The sequence below is a fragment of the Barbus barbus genome (genome assembly GCF_936440315.1).
Source record: "Barbus barbus genome assembly, chromosome: 13".
Lineage (NCBI taxonomy): Eukaryota > Metazoa > Chordata > Actinopteri > Cypriniformes > Cyprinidae > Barbus > Barbus barbus.
In genome coordinates, this window is record NC_136741.1 from 5,255,158 (window position 1) to 5,276,184 (window position 21,027).

The following is a 21,027-nucleotide window of genomic DNA, read 5'->3' on the forward strand; positions in this document are numbered from 1 at the left end:
CTACCGTCCAAAAGCTTGTGGTCAGTGTTTAAGAAAATCGTTTTTATTCAGCAAGGATTTGTTAAATTGATAGAAACAGTGATAGTAAAGACTGATATTGTTAGAAAACATCTCTACTTTGAATAAATGCTGTTCTTTCAAACTTTTTTTTAAATCAATGAACCCCAAAAAAGTATCACAGGTTCCAATAAATAAAAAAGCAGCACAACTGTTTCCAACATTGATAATAAATCAGCATATTAGGATGATTTCTGAAGGACCGTGCATTGAAGAATGGAGTAAATTCAGCTGCCGTATGCCAAAATTGTCATACCAAAATTCAGCTTTGAATCACAGAAATAAATATATTAAAATAGTATAAATGTATATTAAAACAGAAAAACATTCTTTTAAATTGTAATATTTCACAATATTAGGCTACAGTTTTTTCTGTATTTTTGATCAAATAAATGCAGGTTTGATGAGCATAAGACACTTTCATAATGCTGCATAATTACCAAAAATAGTATAATAAAGTCATCTCATCATCACCATTTCGCCAGTCTACGCTTCACAATAGGCCTGTAGGTGGCACTTGGGCTTATGATGGTTTCATCAAATAGTAATTTAAATTAATTCAATAGCCTGACTTTTGAGTAGTTACTGTTTTGTACAAATTGTCATGTTAATTAGAATTCAAATGCATTGTCTTATTAACCACAATATTATTCCTTTTTGTCTGGGGGGGGGGGGGGCACTTTTGAATAATTTTGAAAAAGGGCAGAGGCTCGAGCCCCCAAAGCCCCCCCTTCTGCACGTGCCTGATTACTGGTATTGGTCACTGATGAGAAACCCCCCAAGAGCCTAACTCAGAAGCAGAAGCAAGCAACCATTATAATATAAATATTTCTTGAATGTGACGGAGTTTGAATCTAAAATCTATCAGTTATCAGCACAGATCTTTAACCATTAGACCACTAAATCAGTATGGTCTATAAGGAAATGCGGTGTTTGGAAAATAAAAATATTGGGAGATAAAATTGAGGGTACAAAAGAAAGCTTTAATCAGATGCAATGCAACAGTATGTGACACTAAAAGTGACAATTGTTCGAAATACAGTCAGTCCGCTACCATTGCACTGAATTTTGACAATTTATAGGCCCATCATGATAGTCTCCAAATGGAGTGTTAGAAACATACAGCAGGAAAAATGTGCAATGCAGACAAATACTGCATGACAGATAAATCATTTTAGCAAATACATTGAAAATGGAAAAATACAAATGAAAACACACCCCACCACCTAAAGTGTTAACTTCAAACCATCAAGGAACCAAAAAACAAACAAAAAAAACTTAGTTTGCAGTAATGCGAGGTGTACAAATCCTGAGAACTCAACATTAACAATATCTGACGCAATTAAGGCAAACAGTCTTAATTTTAAATCACGAGTAGAAGAGGTGGAAAGGTGCCAGTGAAACTATGGGGAAACAGGCTTAATTGGTGCTGAAGTGCTCTTGAAACAATACAACTAAGATTAATCTCTTTGGCTGATAAGTAATATTTCTTGCAAATCCTGGATTACATACTATTATTGCATAAGGAAACTTCTTCCCATTATCAATTATAAAAAATTCCCAACATTTAATTTACTTTGAAAATGGATAAATACTTTGTCTATGTTGTAAAATAAATAGCCCATATTTATTCAAATGCATTATAAGGCAGTCATCAACAGGCAGCTTCAGTTTCACTGGAAAGATGAAGTTTGATAAGTGGCAAGATGAAAGATTTTTCTTTGCCCTTTTTTAATTTATTAATTTTTTTATATTGGACGCAAAATTATGCTCATGGCTCGAATAATCGTTTGGCTCAATCTGCTTTAAAACATTGAAAATTGCAGCGAAAATCCCATTAAGGATACGGTTGCCCTCAAAGCATACAAATTTAATTTAAACCAGACAAACTTGGTGGCAAATATTAGATCCTCATCTGTAACACCCATAGGCTCAGAAGTTTACTCCGGAGTTGGCTCTGACCCCTCACTCTTCAGATCGTTCTCCTCGTCACTATCCACACCCGAGCGTCCAGCTGTACGACGTACGTTTACAGTGAAATCTCCACGCCTAGAGAAGATAAACATAACACTAAATATGTGGCATACAAATTTACTGAAAAGTTTGACTTATTTGTCAGTAATTTCTCATTCAGTTTGTGTGACTATCACAAAGAGGCAGAGTACGCACCTGAGTTTGTTCTTGAGGGTGCTGACCTCTCGGTTCATAAGAGTAGCAGATTCGGTGGCATCTTCCAGCTCTCTCTGCAGCTTCCTGCGGGAGGCATTAGCTCGAGCCGCTTCCTCCTCAGTCTCTTCTAGCTGTCTCTTCAACTGCTTCATACGAGTGTTCAGCTTCTCAGTCTGACCAAGAGGAAGATTTCATTTTGAAAATGGCATTCAAAATACTGATACTTACTTTTCAGATGTCCACCATTAATAGTAAAACTTTATTACTAGTTAAGGTTCCTATTTAATAGTCACAACAACAAAACAGGCCTTGAATTTAAATTAGCAGTACTGGAACAAGTGAACCAAATCACCTTTGATTGAAAACAAAGATCAAATTAAGACTCTGCCTTGGCTTTGCAGTAGTTTGAACAAGCTTGGAGTATTATAAATTAATTGCACAGCCTACCTCATTTTTGTATTGCTCAGCATTGCGTCTCTCATCATCAGCCTGCAGCAAGATCTCTTTGAGCTTCTTCTCCACACGCCGCACCTGTTTAGTGGACTGCTGCCTCTCCCTGACAGTAAGTAAATTAAGTTTGGTTTAGAGACACAAAGTAAATCACTGACAGATCACTGAGGAAAAGCTGCTTCGTGTTAACATACTAATAAAGAATGACTGAATGGTTACTGGGGGATTTGTGGTGTAATTATGCTGTATATAACAAACCATCTCTAACATCACTCACTTCATCTCAACATCCAACTGCTCTTCGAGCTGTGGGATCTTGGCCTCCAGGGCAGCGATGGTTGACTTGTACTTGCTCTTCACAGCTGCCTCCAAATCCTGAAGCTTCTGCTTTAGGTCCTTGTTCTGGCGGTCCAGCTGTGAGCGCAAACCCTCTAGACGCTGGCAGTTACTACGCTCTGCAGTCAACTCCACTGTAACCTGCTCAGCCTGATGTTAAACCAAAATAAAGCCACAGAGAGTCACGATGAACACCATTTGAAGTGTTCCCAATCTCAGCAGTTATCTCATGAAGCATCGCATGATACTCTACCTGCAGTGTTGCCTTCTTTAGTCGATCATTGACCAGTTCCACATTGAGATGTTCTTCCTCAAGTTCCTCCTCAAGCTGAGCAATACGTGCCTCCAGTCTCCTCCTCTCGTCGCTGCTCAGCGAGCTGACAGAGAAAAAGAACACCATTTAAATAATTGAACCCAGTATGATACCAAATACACTTTGATCTTCTTGGACTAACTGTCTGATGCAGGATACCCTTCCAAACAATACAACAGGTAACTCACTTCTTGGCATTCTGGCTATTGATCTCATCCTGCAGCTCATCCCGTTCTTGTTGGATTTGTCGCTTTGCTCTGTCAGCAGCAGCCAGATCCTACCAAGACAAAAATGGAAAAAAAACAAAAATAAATGTTTACCACATCCGTATTTTTATAAATAACTCTATACTCCTAAACTAACAATCAAATTGACCCTAGTTGCAGCACAATGCTGATCAAACAAGACAAACCTCATGCAGCTGCATGATCTCAGCCTCCATGCTCTTGATCTTGCGCTCGTTTTCTTTGGCCTGGTTAAGAGCCTCGTCTCTGGACAGACGCAGCTCCTCAAACTCTCTCATCTGATCTTTCATCTGGGCCTGCAAAGCAAGAGAGGAAATGATATGGATGCCATATTGGTACCATATTCCATGTGCTCTAATTATTTTATTCCACAAGAAAAAGTACAGAACGGATTTCTGGTTCTTGAAACCAGAAAACGTCCTCAACACTTTAATACAAAAGTGATGCATGCTCATGTAGAATGTGTATGTGTGAATACCTGTAGTTTCTTAAGCTGTCTGAGGGCCTCATCTCGAGCCTTGTTGGCGTTGTCGATCTGAGCAGCCAAATCTGACAGATCCAGCTCAAGCTTCTTGCGCACAGATACGGCCTGAGCCCGCTGTTTCCTCTCATCCTCAAGCTCCATCTCCATCTCACGCACCTGACATATTAAAAGCATGATATCAGTAGTTGTGTATTATCTCCCAGTTTCCCAACATGCATCAGCATTTCATGGATTAACATTGCTCTGGAGAAGTCAGGCAGTGGAGCACATACCTGTTTGACTAGCTGCTTCCGTTTCTCCTCACCCTGCTCATCTCGGCTCTGCAGGTCTCTCTCAAACTGAGCCTTCATGGCCTGCATGTTGACCTCCAGGCGCAGTTTGGCATCTTCTGTGAGCTGCAGTTCATCCTCAAGCTCTTCCAGCTGAGTCTTCATTTCCGCTAACTGCTGTTCCATTCCTCGCTTGGCCCGCTCAAGTTCATGCACCTTAAAAGAAAAGAACGAAAGATTGAGCACAACTAAGATAAGGCGTAAGAATAAATCATGACCGCCATTTTTAGCAAACTGCTGCCAAAGGACACTGGATAAAGTAATTTGCCCACCAGTCAGATTTTTTTTAATCAATTGATCCTAATGAAATCTTACAACATGCCAAAAGCATTCTTCTTTACCACAATGAGCAAGACCTTCAGAGATGGTACATTTTCTTAATGAATACTCCTTAATGAATAATTACATCTTTAGAAATTAATAGATGTTTTGGCAATGGCATGTAGACAATATTAGCTCTGTTCCAAAACCGTTAGCATGTTAGAAGGATAATTGCTGTCTAGGTTGGCAGCTTATTAGGTTTTGGAACAGAGCTGTTGTCTTAAAATAAATGTAATGCTTAAGTTTCACATACACTCTTGCCAGCATCATCTTTGGATGACATAAGGTCCTCCATCTCAGTTTTGAGCTGCTTGTTGACCCTCTCCAGTTCGTCCTTCAAGTCAGTAATGGCCTCCAACTCTCGAGTCAGAGTCAGGGCTCTGGTCTCTTTCTCACGGGCCTCTGCCTCAGCACGATCCCTCTCCTCTGCGTACTTCTGAGAGATGTTCTTCTCCTCTGCCAGCATCTGCACAGATTGAGGTATTTTATCACTTAAGCTGATTGAACATGACAAATTATTTTTAAACTTTGTAGAAAAACACCCAGAGAAGTAGCATTCAAAATATCAAATTTTTTCCATTAACAGTTCTCTACCTGGTCAAACTTCTTCTGTTTACGTTCCAGCTCCTGTACGGTCTGGCGCAGGTGAGCCTGGTCTACCAGGACATCATCTAGTTCCCGCTGCAGACGGGTCTTGGTCTTCTCCAGTTTATCGTAGCCAGCATTCCTCTCCTCAAACTGCTGCATGATGCTTTCCACCTCCCTCTGCAATTTCTTTTTCCCGTCCTCCATGCTTTCCAGGCTCTGGGCCTCTTGCTCAACCTTTTTCTTCATGTCTGCCAACTGAGAAACAAAAGCAAAAACAATAAGAACAGTTCTTTCAAACACAAATTGCTTCTAGATCAGCATCATCTAGAAGAATGTGTCCACAGATTTAGGGGTGCACACACCTGAGCTTGAGCAGTGTGCAGCTGCTTCTCAACATTTTTCTTGCTCTCCTCTTCCTCCTCCAGCATCTCTTTCAGGTTGTTCTGTTCATCCTCCAGTTGCCGAATACGAGTGGAGAACGCAAGCTTCTGCCTGGTTTCCTCCTCCAATAATGCCTATCCACAGAAAAAATTAAAATTATAATATATATTTATATATAAAAACACAAACTAACTTTTGAAAAACAGAATAAAGTTTTATTTTCTGGTAAAACACATCTGTGAAAGTTCACCATTAATGTTAGGGCAAGCAGGACTAATAACCTTCCGTGACAAAAGTGTGTGTGAATTGTGCACAATAGTGCATGACCAAATTGTACCTGTGTGTCTTTAAGTTGAGATTCAACAGTAGAACAATCTTTTACAGCTTTGATGGATTTGCTCTCCACCTTGCTCAGGGTGCCCTGTAGAGCGTCAATCTCCACCTAAACATTGACACAAAATTAAACAATTTTCAACTAGGCACAAATTTCCACTAAAATTTGCAATTATCCAAGTGTATCAAAATGTTAAAATCTCTACAAGATCCTTATAGTTTCAATACCTGCATCTTCGACACTTTATCGGCCAGTTCCTGTTTCTGTCTCTCACTCTCTCCATGTTTGACCTGAAGCTCCTGGAGCTGCGATTCTGCTTTCTTCCTGCGGTTATCAGACTCATTTTTGCCTTGTGACAATGACTGAAGTTCGATCTGAAGTTCACTGCGTTCACTCTCCAGAGCCTGTTTAGCTTTTTCCACAGATGCTTTACCCTAAAGGATCCAACGGTGAAAGTTAGTCAACATTTTCCTGCACAGTTTACTTGTGGTCATCTTTTTCTGGAGCCAATATCAACAAAGTTGTCATCTTTTTCTAAAAAAAGAGCTGGGAGTGCTAAATACATACAATATGCATTGCTACATTTTAATTATAAAAGCCACCTTTTAAAAAAAACAAACAAAAGAAAAAAAATTCCTAATTCTCAAAGCGGCATCATTAACAGCCTCGATGGTTTAAGAGAAGCACGTGGTCTCACCCTTTTGGCCTGCTCAAGCTGTTCATTGAGCTCCTCAGAGGCCTGGTTGTGTTTCTGTCGCACTTCAACTAGCATCTGTTCATGTGAACGAGCCTCATCTTCCAGAGTCTTCTTCAGGTGAGCCACTTCAGTCTCTCTCTTTGTCCTTCAGATAGGGAGAGAAGAATCTTGAAGCTGATATAGGACAGTGCAGTAGTACCTTCATTTTCCCATTAGAATGACATGCTACCCTTGCACAATTTCCATCACAGATAATCCAGCTGTAATTACCAGTCATAAATTAAACAAAAAAACTGATTTGATGAAGCAAAATATCTCAAGTCAGGTCTTCACTAGCCCAGCCAGTTTTCCTCATGGCTGACCTGAGTTCCTGCTGAGCTGCAGTAGAGTCCAGTGTGTCCTCAAGTTCTGTCTTTAGAGCCTCCAGTTCTTCTCCCAGGTCCCTGCGGTGTTTCTCCGCCTTAGCACGAGCAGCTTTCTCCAACTCCAGATCTTCCTGCAGCTCTGAGAGCTGGGCCTCCAACTCACGAATGTTCTTCTGGGCAGCATTCTTAAGTGCAGCTTCCTCCTCAATCCTACAGTGGGGGAAAAAAAAAAAAAAAAAAAAAGAAATTGAAGCAAGAAATGAAAATAGTGTTCCTAAGAGAAAGTGTTAGGCCTAAACGACATATGGAAGTGATGGACAAGTGAAATTGAAGTTAAAAGCTAATCCTCCAGTAACCTCTGATAGGTTCTCTTACAAGTTTTACTCACCTTGCTAGTGCAGCCTGGAGCTCTTCCTCTTTCTTGGCCAGCTGGGCACGGAGCTCTGCGATCTGAGCCTGCAGCTCTGCAATCTGATCATGCAGCTCTGTAGAGTCACCCTCCAATTTCCGTCTACTCTTCTCCAACTCTTGCCTCTGCTTCTCTTCCTTCCTTAAACGATCTATGAGTGAACGTTTAACATGTCAAAGAGAATAAAAACTGAAAAAAGCAAATATGTACAGAGATGGAGAATAGAGAACACTGCAACATAACTGTTGCTGCAAATAGTCCCCCCCACCAATCAGCATTCTTGGACTGACTTTAGATAACATAGCGTTTTTAAACATTTCAAGGTCCTGAAAACGCTTACCCTCCAGGTCAGTAATCATGGCTTCATGTTTGTTCTTGAGTTTCTGCAAACTCTTGGATTTTTCGTCCTCTTCAGCCAGGTTAGTGGTGAACTCAGAAATTCTCTCCTCCAGCTGCTTTTTCTCCTGCAAGCACAGATACCAACACGCAACTATCAGGACAAGCACTAAATATTTTTTGCAGCAGATAAATGGACACCTCATGCAGTCCCTGCAGATGGGTTGGAGTAATGGCTGACTTTATATCTGGGTTATAAATCAAGAAATGGTCTTGGAAAAAAAAAAAAAAAAAAAAAAAAGTAACTAATCTCGGCTGTAGTTAAACATTTTTGAGAGAACTATTATAGTTGTAGTGTACATTTGTTGCATGTAGCATTGAATTACTTGTCTGGTCTGGAGCCAATATCAATGGTGGAATCAGAACCAGGTTCAATTTCTTTTGAGTCCCACCCCAATTACTGAATAGTGAATTTTAACTACATTGTTGATGAATGTAAAAGCAGAACATGTTTGTTAGACCTTGTTAAATTTTGCGTTTTGGTCATCAAGAACCATAATTTCCTCCTCAATCTTCTTCAGCTTGGCATCCATGGTGACTTTCTCCAACTGCAGCTTCTGTCTGGCAGCTTCCTCCTCATCCAGTTGCTGCTCCAGATCCTGGGAAAGGATTTTAGGTTTCAATTACAAGTGAAGAGTAATCTCAATCTGAAACACTGTTCGCCCAAATGCAAACTATTTTATCCAACTTTCTCTCTCACCGAAATGTTCTGTTGCATCTTCTTCCTCTCCGTCTGAAACTGTGAGACTCTCTCCTCCTCCTCTTCTAAGCGGGACTCCAGATCATGCAGGATCTCCTCCAATTCCTGCTGCCGTGCAGAAAGACGTGCCCTCATCTCTTCAGCCTCTTGACACAGCTCCGTCTCTGCCTGCAACTGCTCCTGCAGTGCCATCTTCTCTGCGTTTAACTTTCACAAGGAAATATCTGATAAGGTTATGGACACCAAGAAAGAATAAACCATCTTATAGGGGAAACACACCACGACCATATATACCTGCTGTTGTTTGGTCTCAAACTCCTTCAACTGGTCCTCAGCCTGTTGCTGTCTCTCCTTCATCTTAACCAACTCTTCCTCTTTAGCGATCATTTCCTCATCCTGTCTGGTAATCTGCAGCAAAGGCTTCACCTGAAAACAAAAAAAGTGGAGATATTGCTTTTAGATCTCTTATTGATCTAATAAACATACAGGTTTAGGAGTCTGGATGTGTACCTTGGTGAAGAGTCTCCACCAATGCCAATTCCTGAGTTTCAAGTAGGCTGCACAGTTCCTTTGGATCACCCTCATGGCCGTCAACTGCTGCTGCCTCTTGACAAAGGCTCTACATAAAACAAACCCCAATTTATCATTGTCAAACAGCCCTGTTCAATAACCACTTCACAGACATCTTCAGTCACCGGTTAAAGACATTTCAAAATTTATAGTTATCAGCAGTAGACAGAATTTTAACACTGGTGCATCCCTAAAAAAAAAAAAAAACATTTAGCTCAAGTAATTTTTAGCACGTCAATCTCTGTTGTAGCTCTAATCTGTACAAGTTTAAATATTTAAAATATCTACCTCCTAGCAACATAGCCTCTACACCAGGCCTGGAAAGTGATAATGACATCCGTGATCTTCAGATCTCTCTCCTCTTCCAAGTGGGCAAGAACTCCAGCCCTGAAGAACACTTTACTCTGACCGATACGGTACAAGTTAGAATCCAGCTCCAGGGCTTTGATCTGAGAGAGAGAAAAATGTGTGACTGACAAGTTTACACATTAAGAAAATGCATCAATTCTCAGGTGTGCATTAACTCTTACCATGAGGACACAGGCCTGCTTTCCATCCATAAAGCCCTTGGGGATGGCATTTGGTGTGAGGATCTCATATCTGGAATTATATTAGGGGAGAATAAATTAGAGACTAAAGATAGTTTAAAAACCTATAGATACTAAATCAAACCAAAGCAATTCTATATATGCATTATTCATAGTATACAAGCAGACAGAATACTCAGCATTCATGAAAATCCAAATACCTTTGTCTGAACTCCTGAAAGACAATGCGGTTGGGGAACCCTTGTCTACAGATCCGAATTCCTTCCAGAACTCCATTACACTTTAGCTGATCTAGAACCAGGTAGTGTGCCAATTTACCAGCCTAGAGAAAAGCAGTGACGTAAATTTTAGAGGCCTCAAAAAGTACACGAGTTATCAGGCTGCACAAACGTGTTGAAGATTTCTCTCTTCACACCTTCTTCTCATGATTGGGGATGATGCATCGGACAAAGTTAGGGTTGGTGTTTCTGAGAGTGGTCATCAGATTGGTCAGCTGCTCTTTGTACAGCTGTCCTACAGTACGGAACATTCCCTTGCGAGTCTTGACGGCTCCATGCAAGGATTCAGCCATTCCGGCCACTTTGTCCAATCCCACAATTCTGTCCACTGATGAAAACAATGACAAAGAAAACACATTATGCAAGAAACTAACAAAAGAGTTAAGACAAGTTTTCACGTTTATCTGTGGAGTTTTTTTTTTGTGTCCAGGGTGAACAGTAGCAGACCACCTGCATATTACATGCTGGCAAAACCAGACTCACTTTTCTCTATGATGACCTAAAAGCCTGACAAACAAAAGCTCAATGCAGCAGGTGGATTGTCGTCAAAGCTTGTTAGACATTAGTGACATCCAAAATCACACTCAAATTACCAACCATTAAATCAATCTACTGGGTAATCATCTACTCAAAGTGTCATACCATCCTTCCAGAGCTCAGACACAAACTTGTCTGATGATTGGTTGAGTAGAGTAGCCACATTGTCATTCAGAGGGTCCATGTTTTTCATTAGCCATTCAGTTGCCTTGTAATCAACCTGTAAAAGACCAGACACATACATAATACACTTAATTTCCTCTTAAGCCCCATTTGTTTTTAGTTTTATATGGAGAGGTGAAGGAAATGTAATGTTCTCGAATATGTAAGTGTTGAAATATAGACCTTTTTCTGAACGTGGAATTCTCGCTTGACTAGAACGGTACTTTACTTTTCCGGTTTCTAGTCACATTTACATAGTTTTCACGTTATATTATCGGCTCGGAAAATATATGTTAAAAATCATGTGGCACCATTGTTTCCTTTACAGTGTCACAATGACGGCCTTTTTGCAGTAAAGGACCAGTCATGGTTTAATGAGGGAAGAGGACACGAAGCAATGCGAGTTTAGCTCCATTGAAAACAGATGAGCGCAGATACAGCTCCCGATTGGGGCGAAGTTCATGGGATTTTGTCCACAGAATGATAAGAGTAAGCATTATTTTAACATTATTATTTCACACTCAGTATTTTAACTTAAGCGCTGCAAGCCATGCATGTAGCGCCGGACATTACAGATTATCTGGTACGCAAAACAAGTACTTTATTTCAAGTATAATTCCTTAGCTTATTGCATTTACTGTGGTAGCCAACAACAGCACAGCTTAACCCTCAGCACATTTTTATATTAAGTTATATTGAAAAAGTTTAAATTCGGTCAATCTTTTTTTTACCCCGCCTTAACGGATTTCTATGGAGACCGGAACACGAGAGCACCCAAACAGAAGTTAGAATCCGCCATGGCGCCGCTCATCCGTTACTCAGGAAAAAGGTCTATATTTTTATACTGAACATTGTGATGCGCTCACTTGCCCACCTCAACAATTTCCACAGACATTGCTTATCCAGTATGACTTCATGATACAGACATCCACAGTATAAAATAACTTTACAAACATATGAGAAACTAATCTTCTTCAAATAATGTTTAAGACCCATAATAGCTCTTACTTTGCCAGCGTAGTGCATGATACAGAAGTCAGAATCATCTTTGAGCTTCTTGGGTTTCTGGAATTTTGAGTTGCTGCCCAATTCCTGAACAACTTTCTCCACAAAGGATTTGTCTGTGGCTTTCGGGAACCAGCACTCCTCATCCAACAGAGCCAGGATTCCTGGAGGACCAGCCTGAGGAAGGGGGAAAAAGCAAGAAAAAAAAAAATAAAGGCAAGGAATGAAGGGGGATTTGAGACGAGCAAAAGGAATCTACAAAGTTTGAAGAGGAAAGAATAAACCTACTGTCTTCTCAATGAGTTCAATGCAGGGCTGCAGGTCGAGGCCAAAATCAATGAAGCTCCATTCGATGCCTTCACGCTGGTACTCCTCCTGCTCCAGGATGAACATGGTGTGGTTGAACAGCTGCTGAAGCTTCTCGTTGGTGTAGTTGATGCAGAGCTGCTCAAAAGAGTTCAGCTACAGAGAGAAAGAATTTGAAATCAAAATTAGAATGGAGTCCCTCAAAGAAAAAAATAAAAATAAAATTCAAATAAAAAATTCCCACGACCCTTTCACACCTCAAAGATCTCAAATCCTGCAATATCCAGGATTCCGATGAAAGAAGCTCCCTGGCGCTTGGTCTTGTCTAAAGCTTTGTTGATGCGCATAACCAACCAGCGAAATAGTCTCTCATAAGTGGCTTTGGCCAAAGCCTCTACTCCAAACTCAGCCTGCTCTTGAGTCTGAGCCTTCTGAACGTAATCACGACCCACTTTGATGCGTGGCATGAGAATGGCACGTGTGAAATCGGTCACATTCATGCCCAAGAGGTGGCTCACCTTCTGGGCAGCTGATAAATGAGAAAATAAACATTTAAAACTCAGAAGATGATTGATTTCACTCTAAAATAAACATTAAGTATAACATGTAAGAATAAAATCAAGCTGGGATTAATTTGTAGTGCATGTTAAGAAAGTGAAACCTGTGTCATCGGGCATGGAGGCTTGGTCAGAGTTGCGTTCCTTTTTAAAACTCATGTTTCCCAAATGCAGTACAGCAGATACTACCTTCAAAAGACCTGGGACATGAGAACAGAACACATTACATTTCCTCAGACCAACACTTCACCTCTCAGAAAGACAAACGCCAAATTTAGTTCATTCAATATATTAAGGATAACTACAAAGTATAGTTCAACACAGCCATCATGAGAAACTGGCAAGCTTTCCCGATTCATGAAAGATGTCATACCTTTAAGCAATTAAACACTACAGAAGAAATACAGATGAATGAGTGTAAAAAAAAAACACATTTTTACGTGTACTTTGTTAGGCTAACCAAGTTTTGTAATAGCACTTGCATGTTGTGCGCGTTTGTTGGTTTTGATTGCTTCTAATGTCCTCATTTGTAAGTCGCTTTGGATAAAAGCATCTGCTAAATGACTAAATGTAAATGTCTTGTTTGAATCTCTATACCTGTCTGCTCCTCCTCAGGGATGCCCATAATCCTGAAGGAATCTATGGTTTCAGCAAACAATTCTTTATCCTGTTGTCCGGGGATTGTAACATTTCCATTTGACAGGAAGCGATACTTATTGTAGTCCTCTAGGCACAGCTCAGCTGTAGAGTGGAGAATAAACTTTAGAAACTTTTTACAGAGATTAGCCCTCATTAGTCTAATGGGTATTCGGTGTTAAAGTTAAGTAAACTTGGTGTATATTCACAAAACAGCATCAAGTTAAGTCAATTCTTAGTTTAGTTTAAAAAAAAAAAAAAAAAGTAAACAACATGTATGGCTTTGAAGAATTTATAGCTTGAATTAGTTAAATGGCATGAAATGGTTCTCACCACGCAATTTGTCTCCTGCTCCCGACAACAAGTAATAAAAAACATGGAAGGTGCGTTCAACTTTGGCCTGTCTGATTGCACGAGACTTCTCTAACAGATCTGAAAAATGCTTGTTAGGGGATTAACAGAATAAGATGAATACATTCTGCATGAGAACAATGAAATATAAATGTTAGCTTGTTAATATTTTAGTTTCCTAAAGGTTTCAGTCAAAAGGATACAGGTCTCAATATTGGCTCCAACGATGTAACCGTTGACATCAAAGTTTATCCTGATAAACTTTCCCTGTGAATGAACAGCTTTTATTGATTCATGTCGACACTTAAGACCTTTTAAGAAACCTTTTTTGTCTGTACACACTTACAAATCGAGAAGAATTATCGTTTTTCACAGTCTTGGCATTGCCAAAGGCCTCTAGAATCGGGTTAGCCTGGAGTAACTGTTTCTCCAACTCCCCCTGCCAGACAAAGAATTGATTAGATGGAATTAAGAGCACATTTAAAGTTACAAAAGCAGGAACTGTCAGCGATTAGTGAAACAACCCACACGGAAATAACCTATATAAACATATGTTTTAATATAGGTTTTGATATATGTTTTTAATATATGTGACACATAAAATTGGCCGTTTTCCTATAATATGTACACATATGCGTACATGCATGTACCTATATAGGTACATACATACACATACATATATATGTGCACCTATACGTTTACCTATATTTTAGTAAAATTATTAAAATCCATAGCTGCTAGACAACATAAATAAAAGCCCAAAATGTCGAAATTTACATGTACATATAGGGCTTATATGTGGATATAAAGAAGCAATACAGGAGACCTATATGGCCTTTATATGCACCTCAATTTTGCCTATATGTGGCATATATGTTATCATATGTGCATATATGTTTCATATATGCGCATATATCTTCATATAGGTTCTTTCCATGTGGGAAAGACTACATCCTGAAACAAAGTTCCCAAACCATCAATATACAGCAGACACAGATCACCTATTTGCAAATGAAAGCTTTGCTTGAGGCTGAAAACTGATGTCCATTTTTGCAGTTGAGCACATTCTACCACTACGTTTATAATGCTAAAAACCATTCGTGCATTAAACTTTATTCCACACCAGTGTTAGAATTTGGATTAGCTTAAGCTGTTAGGAGACTTTGCAACATAAAACATAAAATCACGCCTGTAGACAACCATGATCAAATGACCAGGAAAGTGGAGTGTGTATACAGCCAAAAAAATGAATAAATAAAAGTAACGGATGGTATTGTTGGACAGAGAGAGGAATGGGGAAGGCGTATAACTCACATGTGACAGGGTGACACTGCTCTGGAGGATGAAAAAGAGAGATAGTCTCAAAATATGGGCACAAAATGAGGGGGGACTCAACCGTATTGCACAACAGGATGCTTGTAGTGTTTTTTAAAAGGGTTTAGTGCATCATCAACCATGAACAAATATGCAGGTATTCACAAAGTGATTAGAAATCCAGTGGGAACAGGTCTAGGCCTGATACAGGAATGTGAAAACACAGAATTTTGACTTCCTGGTCCAGAGAAGACACAGAGAATGACAGAAGTTTCAAATCCATAAAGAAACTGAGAAAGACTTTTGACAGGAAAAATGGAGGATGAAAAACAGGAAGCGATAAAACCGATATCAACAAAACATTTGTCATGAAGGGGGCTGGAGACAATAGCTGATGTTAAAAATGGATGTGGTTATTTATGAACAGCTCGGTCATGACAATCAGCACTCGTCTTCTGTCGGCTGTGCACGCAAATGAACATTTCCTCATGAATGACTAGTTTCCATGACCGTGAACTCAGTGGGGGTAAATACTCACTTGATCTTTCTTTGTTTTGAAGGATGACGCTACAAATGCAAGGTACTGGATGACTTTTTTGGTGTTTTCTGTTTTTCCAGCACCAGATTCACCCCTGAAGAAATATTAATAAAGAATAAGTTTGGAAAGAACAGTACTGGTCACTTTGAGATTTTATTTTGGTCCTAGCATTTCAGAAGTTCCAAGTCAAGCTTACGTGCACAATATGGACTGATCCTCACGATCTAAAAAGATCAAGAAAAATTAATTAACAGTACTCACATGAACAGGAGTGCTATTTTGGCATGAATAGTGGTTTCAGGCATGCAGTTAGTGTTCTCACCCTGCATCATGCTCCTGTAGGCCGTGTCTGTGATGGCGTAGATATGAGGGGGCATCTCATGCCTCTTTTTGCCCTTGTACATCTCGACAATCTCTTCCGTGTAGATAGGCAGATTCTTATATGGGTTTATTACCACACAGAAGAGCCCAGAGTATGTCTGAAACAATGATTTACACATGCCATTCATCAGTGTGTTAAGCAGATTGACTAAAAGAACAAATCACAAATAACCCAATATTAGATAATTCTCTGTGAGTAATGAAACAGTTTTCTGCATAGTCAGCATGTTCATTTGTTAACCTGCCATTACAAGCACAATATCTGAACACCATAAACATGCGCAGTTCAGACAGACTTACATAGATGAGTCCAGAGTAGTACCTCTCCCTCAGGTTGTGCAGAACAGAGGCTTCATTCAGGCAGGTGAGCTCCGCCATATCCTCCACCTTGCTGAACTTGGGTGGGTTCATCTTCTGGATGTCATCTTTGTTCACCTTGATCTTCTTGCCAGAGTCAACCAGCTCCACAAGACACTCATCTCCAGTCTCCTCTTTGATGGAGCCAGCCTCAAAGCCGAGCTTCTCTGAGGGAACCCACACCAGCTTCTTAGAGGCCCAGTCTGCCTGGGCCAAGGGGTCATTGATAGTATTGCGGTCAGCATAGAGGAACTTCTCTGCGTCTGACATTTTGGCTACATGTGAGAGAAAGTGAAATTTACTATTTTAAAACCACAAAAACAAAGTTCAACAAGATAACCCAATAAGATGACAAATGTTCAGGTAAGAGGATGTGAGAATTAAAACTAGCATGACAACAGTATCTTGGGAAAGAAAAAAAAAAGAAAAATAAATATATTAGTACACAAACATCTACATGGCGTCTCGTTCAAGCATCTGACTCCAGTGTGTGTCAATATTGTCCTATAAAACATGACAACCACACCTGCTCAGGCTTCTGACTGATACGGTGCTACCTCAACTCTTTTGCTTCCAATTCTCTATTCCACACAGAGTCAAATTTCTTTAACAACCCGTAATTATAGGAATTCCATAAATTCCCACACTCAAATTAGAACCCATCACCAATCAGTTTTAAAAATTCATATCACCAAATACAAGTGCTTGGCAATGTCTTTTTTGTGGCTAGAAACCAAGTCATAAAAGACTTTGAAAATGCATTCCTTTTGCATCGCATCTTAAGGCACTTTTAGTGAGGGTCTACCAAACACCTACTGTGTGCTGACGCAAACATACACAAGACACAAGCTCCTATTACTTTGAAGTGAGGAACATCTGCTCTGAAGGAGTAATTCCTAAACAAGTTCGGACAAAGACAATTTCATTATCCGCCACACCCTGCAGAAGGCTCCACAACTCTGAAATTAAGGATAACACCTTTATTTCTGTAAAAAGTGCAAAAATGTAACCTAATATGGCTTAAACAGCTTACAGTGCTATGCATGTTCAGAAATGTTTAATCACTGGATCACAAGAGCCCACTTCAGAGGGCAAATAAGAAACATCAGATGAGTTTAATCAATTATGCAAAGTTCCTCTTTAAAGAAATATAGCCTCTGCTGTCAGAGTCTAAATGGATAAATTCTAATATGCATATGAATAGAGCAATGTTCCTTAAAAAGGATCCATTTAGAAGCCAAAAGCTGTAAAATATCTAGAAGTAGGCATGTCAAACTACACAAATTTACTACAAGTCAGTTCAGTACCACTCAAAATGGTCAATGTCTGCCATTTTGGGGTGTCTCTACATAGTTAATAACATCACAAATACACTTAGAGAAAAATACACTCCCCAAAATCTGTTCAGATACTGAAAACTGTGAGGATGTTATTAAAATATACTATATCTCTCTGCAAAATTTACAGCCAGTTAGCAAGTTACAGCCAGTATTAAAAATAAATATATTTTTTTTGTTTTAAACCGTGCACCACACCCCTAATATTGACAATTATAAAAGAGATTGTTGCAATTCACAACAACTGCCATTTGTAATATGGTTACTGAATAAATAAAACTAAAATATATAAATAAGGAAAACAAGGAATATGACTCAAAGAAAAAGAAAAGAAAAGTGGGATTTCACTCTGGTGACTCAAGGGGAGTCATATGGCAGTGCACTACATAGATCTGTTCCTCAGGGGCAAGGAAGAGAGAGGCTTCTAAGAGTCAAAGTTCTCTGCCTATTCAAACATTGAATATACTTACTGTCAGCAACCTCTACACTCATTCAATCTGCCAATTTATAACCAGACAGATAGAAAATACAGACAGCCAATGTGGGAAAAAGATACTAAGTGATGTGTAGGGATACCATTAATGGCACTCAGAGCATCAGAGAAGTATCTTGAAAGTGAAAAGAGATGACAACAGCACAGCTTTAGTGCACTGCTGAGATGGAGTGGGTGTAAGAGGGATAAGGAGATTAGCAGGGTGTCATCTCTGTTTGCAAGTTCATTAACAGCTCAAAATCAGTCGCTGTGGTTAAATGCAGATGACAGCGTGTGCCCATGCACATGACATGCACCTCTGTTGGGTTGCCCCATGATGGTTTGTCATCCGATTATACAAGAACAAAAAAAGGAACTAGTAGTACATGTACGTGACAAAAGAGTTGGACAATCGTGGTTTAACAAGGAGGAACAAACAGCCACCAGTGACGGAACAAAACAGTGAAACGGTTTCTGGAACTTGTTGATATTGAAAAGTTGCTTCACCACACAGACACACTTCCTCTAGCTTGAAGCTTTAATGAAAGACCTTAGAAGGCAACCTTGCGCTTATACTTCAGCCTACAGTTTAAGTGAAGAAATTCAGATCTGGTTATATCTGGCCATCAGGGCCAAACAGAAGACTTGGTAAAATATCCTTCATGTTTCAACCTGGAATCTAAATTAATATTTATATGTAATATTTCTCATTTATATTTTATATTTAATGTCATACCTTAAATGCCAATTTTATGCCAACTTGATGCAAGTAAAAGCATTGCATTTGCTTTTTTAACTACAAATTAGTCTCAAAATAGGCTGAAATATGATCAGATTAAGATCAATATTAGCTTTATACATCAGAACTAATTTGTTTGTAAATTATTTTTGAAGAGGGTAATGTGGAATGCGAGGCCTGTCCTGCGGTCACAGTAGTCACCTGCAGTGCCATGCTTTATTTTATCCCTCCATCAGCACGTTCTCTCATCCCACTGATCTTGGCTTATGTTCAATCCTTGCTTATAGTTCAAATGCCAACAGCTCTGAGATGAAGTCAACAACAGCAACACAGGAGTACTTACAGTGATCATTTTATGCAGGGCAAGTTGAGCAGTTATGATGCAAAAGATTTCACAAAGAAATGAAGACATTCATGCAACTTTGTAACTAGAATTGTGACATAAGAGTTAAGGCATCTTGTTCAGAGTCTGATCTGAATGCGTGTCCTCAGGGCTTAGCAACCTAGGTCGTTTCTACTACTGGCCTCAATGCAGATTGGGCGTGTTGCACAGACCTGAACTGAGATGTTACAGATGGCTGAGTTGCGCGTGCATTCATGTAGCTACATTATTTTGGGTAGCAGTACAATAAAATAATAATAAGCAATAATAAAGCATCAGCATGTCATGATATTCTAATATTGAATATGTTTCATGAAGCCACCCTAAATTAAGACTAGCAAGACTCCCTTTTCCCTACCATGAAAGAATTTTATCAGCAGCCTAGTTCCACGCGCGTGCATCAGCTGATTGTGCAGAACAGGTACAGGTGCGCGCTCAGGTGAATATTAAACGTCAGCTCACCTGTTTTCTCTCAGCCGCCGTTTATTGAGAAGACCTGCTTTCCCCCAAATCTCCTGCTTTTACGGAGAATGACACGGATGCGACAAAATTATCCGAAAATCTCTGGAGTGTGACACGTTCCTATTTGATCATCGGCGTTGAGCTCTTCTGCTTTCCTCTCACTTCTCTCAGCAAGCTCCCTCTGACTCTTAAATCAGCTGTGTGGGCGTGTCTATACAACGTCAACAACCCTATTGTCCCGCCCATTTATATGATTGGACGTGTCAATCAAAAGATGTGCTTTCATTGATTGGTCATTTCTTCAGCACGGCTATAATTGTGCCAAAAAAGTGATCTTAGGCCAGGCTGTTAGGTCTGAACTGAAGTACAGTCCAAACGTCTGATACAACATTGAAATTTAACGTAATTCAATTTAGTTTTTGTTTTATATAGGAAAGAGGGAATTTAGAAAGTTTAAAACAGATTTTACGAATTAAATATGCATCAAATATTTAAATATACAAGAAATATGTATAAGAAGAACAATAAATATTGAAAATATGGGATTCAGAATAGAATGCTGATTTTTTTTAAACAATTTTACAAAATTTGTACAAAGTTCCACTCAACATTGTGCTAAGATTTCAATGAAACCATCATAAAATTGACTTGACACGTTTTATTACTTAAATTACTTATATAATTACACACACACACACACACACACACATTATCCCTTGTAGTTCAGAGAGAGGCTATGGATTATTAGCCTAAATGCTTCATAAATGCTGGAGGAAGCTGGAGTGGAGGAAGGCTGCTGGTGGAGGCTGAAGGAATGCAGAGCTTTGCCTGTACTTGCATTCCTGCAGTGATTTTCCTCAGTATATTTAAAGAGTCATACTGTGGAGGTAAACTAAGACTGAGAGAGAGCGAGCAGGAGACTAAAGTGAACTCATAGCAGTATACTGCTATGAGTCACCCATAGGATATCATGAATATGATGAACTGGTCTGTAAACTACTGACACATGATCTTTGTGGCATTTATAGATATTGCATTTTTCTGTGTGTGTCAATCAGGGGTTGAGATATGTGAATTGATTATTGTAAATGATGTTGCTGTTATTAGCAACAAGGTAAACAGGCTTCCTTTACAGAAAAATCAAAAAGTCAAAGTTCAAGAGAGTCCACAAAGAAGGTCAGACAGATTATCCACGTAATCCTATGTGAAATTGATTTGTGGCATAATAATGGAAATTATTAACCAAACGGAGGCTCACAGCAAGACAACTTGTTTAAAAGACACTGACAAGTATGAGTATGAGTCTATACCTAGCCTCAGGTGGGTTGATTCTTCCTTATATGGTATGAAGCAAGCATGTAGCGAAAGGATGGGCTGTAGTTTAAGCAGTGGTGGTGGTTTTGGATTACCCATAACCCCACTGGCCCACCCCATTTTCTACCTTCCTTCTTCCTCATATTCATCTGAAATACTCAGTGGCATGAAAGATGAAGAGATCATTTTCTAGAGAAGGCTTGTCGC

The 21,027-nt window shown here is 39.5% G+C and overlaps 1 protein-coding gene across 1 annotated transcript; it reads right to left on the reverse strand.

Moving 5' to 3' along the window:
• Positions 1-1,020: 1,020 nt before the first annotated feature.
• On the reverse strand, positions 1,021-19,692 carry LOC306879355 (myosin-9-like). Its single transcript, XM_079432212.1, has 41 exons — positions 19,507-19,692; positions 16,058-16,389; positions 15,699-15,855; positions 15,573-15,600; positions 15,377-15,470; positions 14,839-14,859; positions 13,871-13,963; positions 13,728-13,791; positions 13,507-13,605; positions 13,135-13,278; positions 12,642-12,737; positions 12,238-12,509; positions 11,963-12,136; positions 11,678-11,851; positions 10,613-10,727; positions 10,108-10,298; positions 9,893-10,014; positions 9,675-9,744; positions 9,433-9,593; positions 9,085-9,193; positions 8,869-9,000; positions 8,575-8,781; positions 8,336-8,473; positions 7,819-7,942; positions 7,458-7,629; positions 7,067-7,279; positions 6,705-6,849; positions 6,235-6,441; positions 6,011-6,115; positions 5,655-5,807; positions 5,299-5,547; positions 4,958-5,170; positions 4,327-4,539; positions 4,049-4,210; positions 3,738-3,866; positions 3,514-3,602; positions 3,266-3,389; positions 2,954-3,162; positions 2,674-2,782; positions 2,227-2,399; positions 1,021-2,106 (listed from the first exon to the last, which is right to left on the reverse strand). Exons 2-41 carry the CDS (start codon positions 16,382-16,384, stop codon positions 1,998-2,000), a joined length of 5,886 nt encoding a protein of 1,961 aa, XP_079288338.1. The 5' UTR covers positions 16,385-16,389; positions 19,507-19,692; the 3' UTR covers positions 1,021-1,997.
• Positions 19,693-21,027: the final 1,335 nt, after the last annotated feature.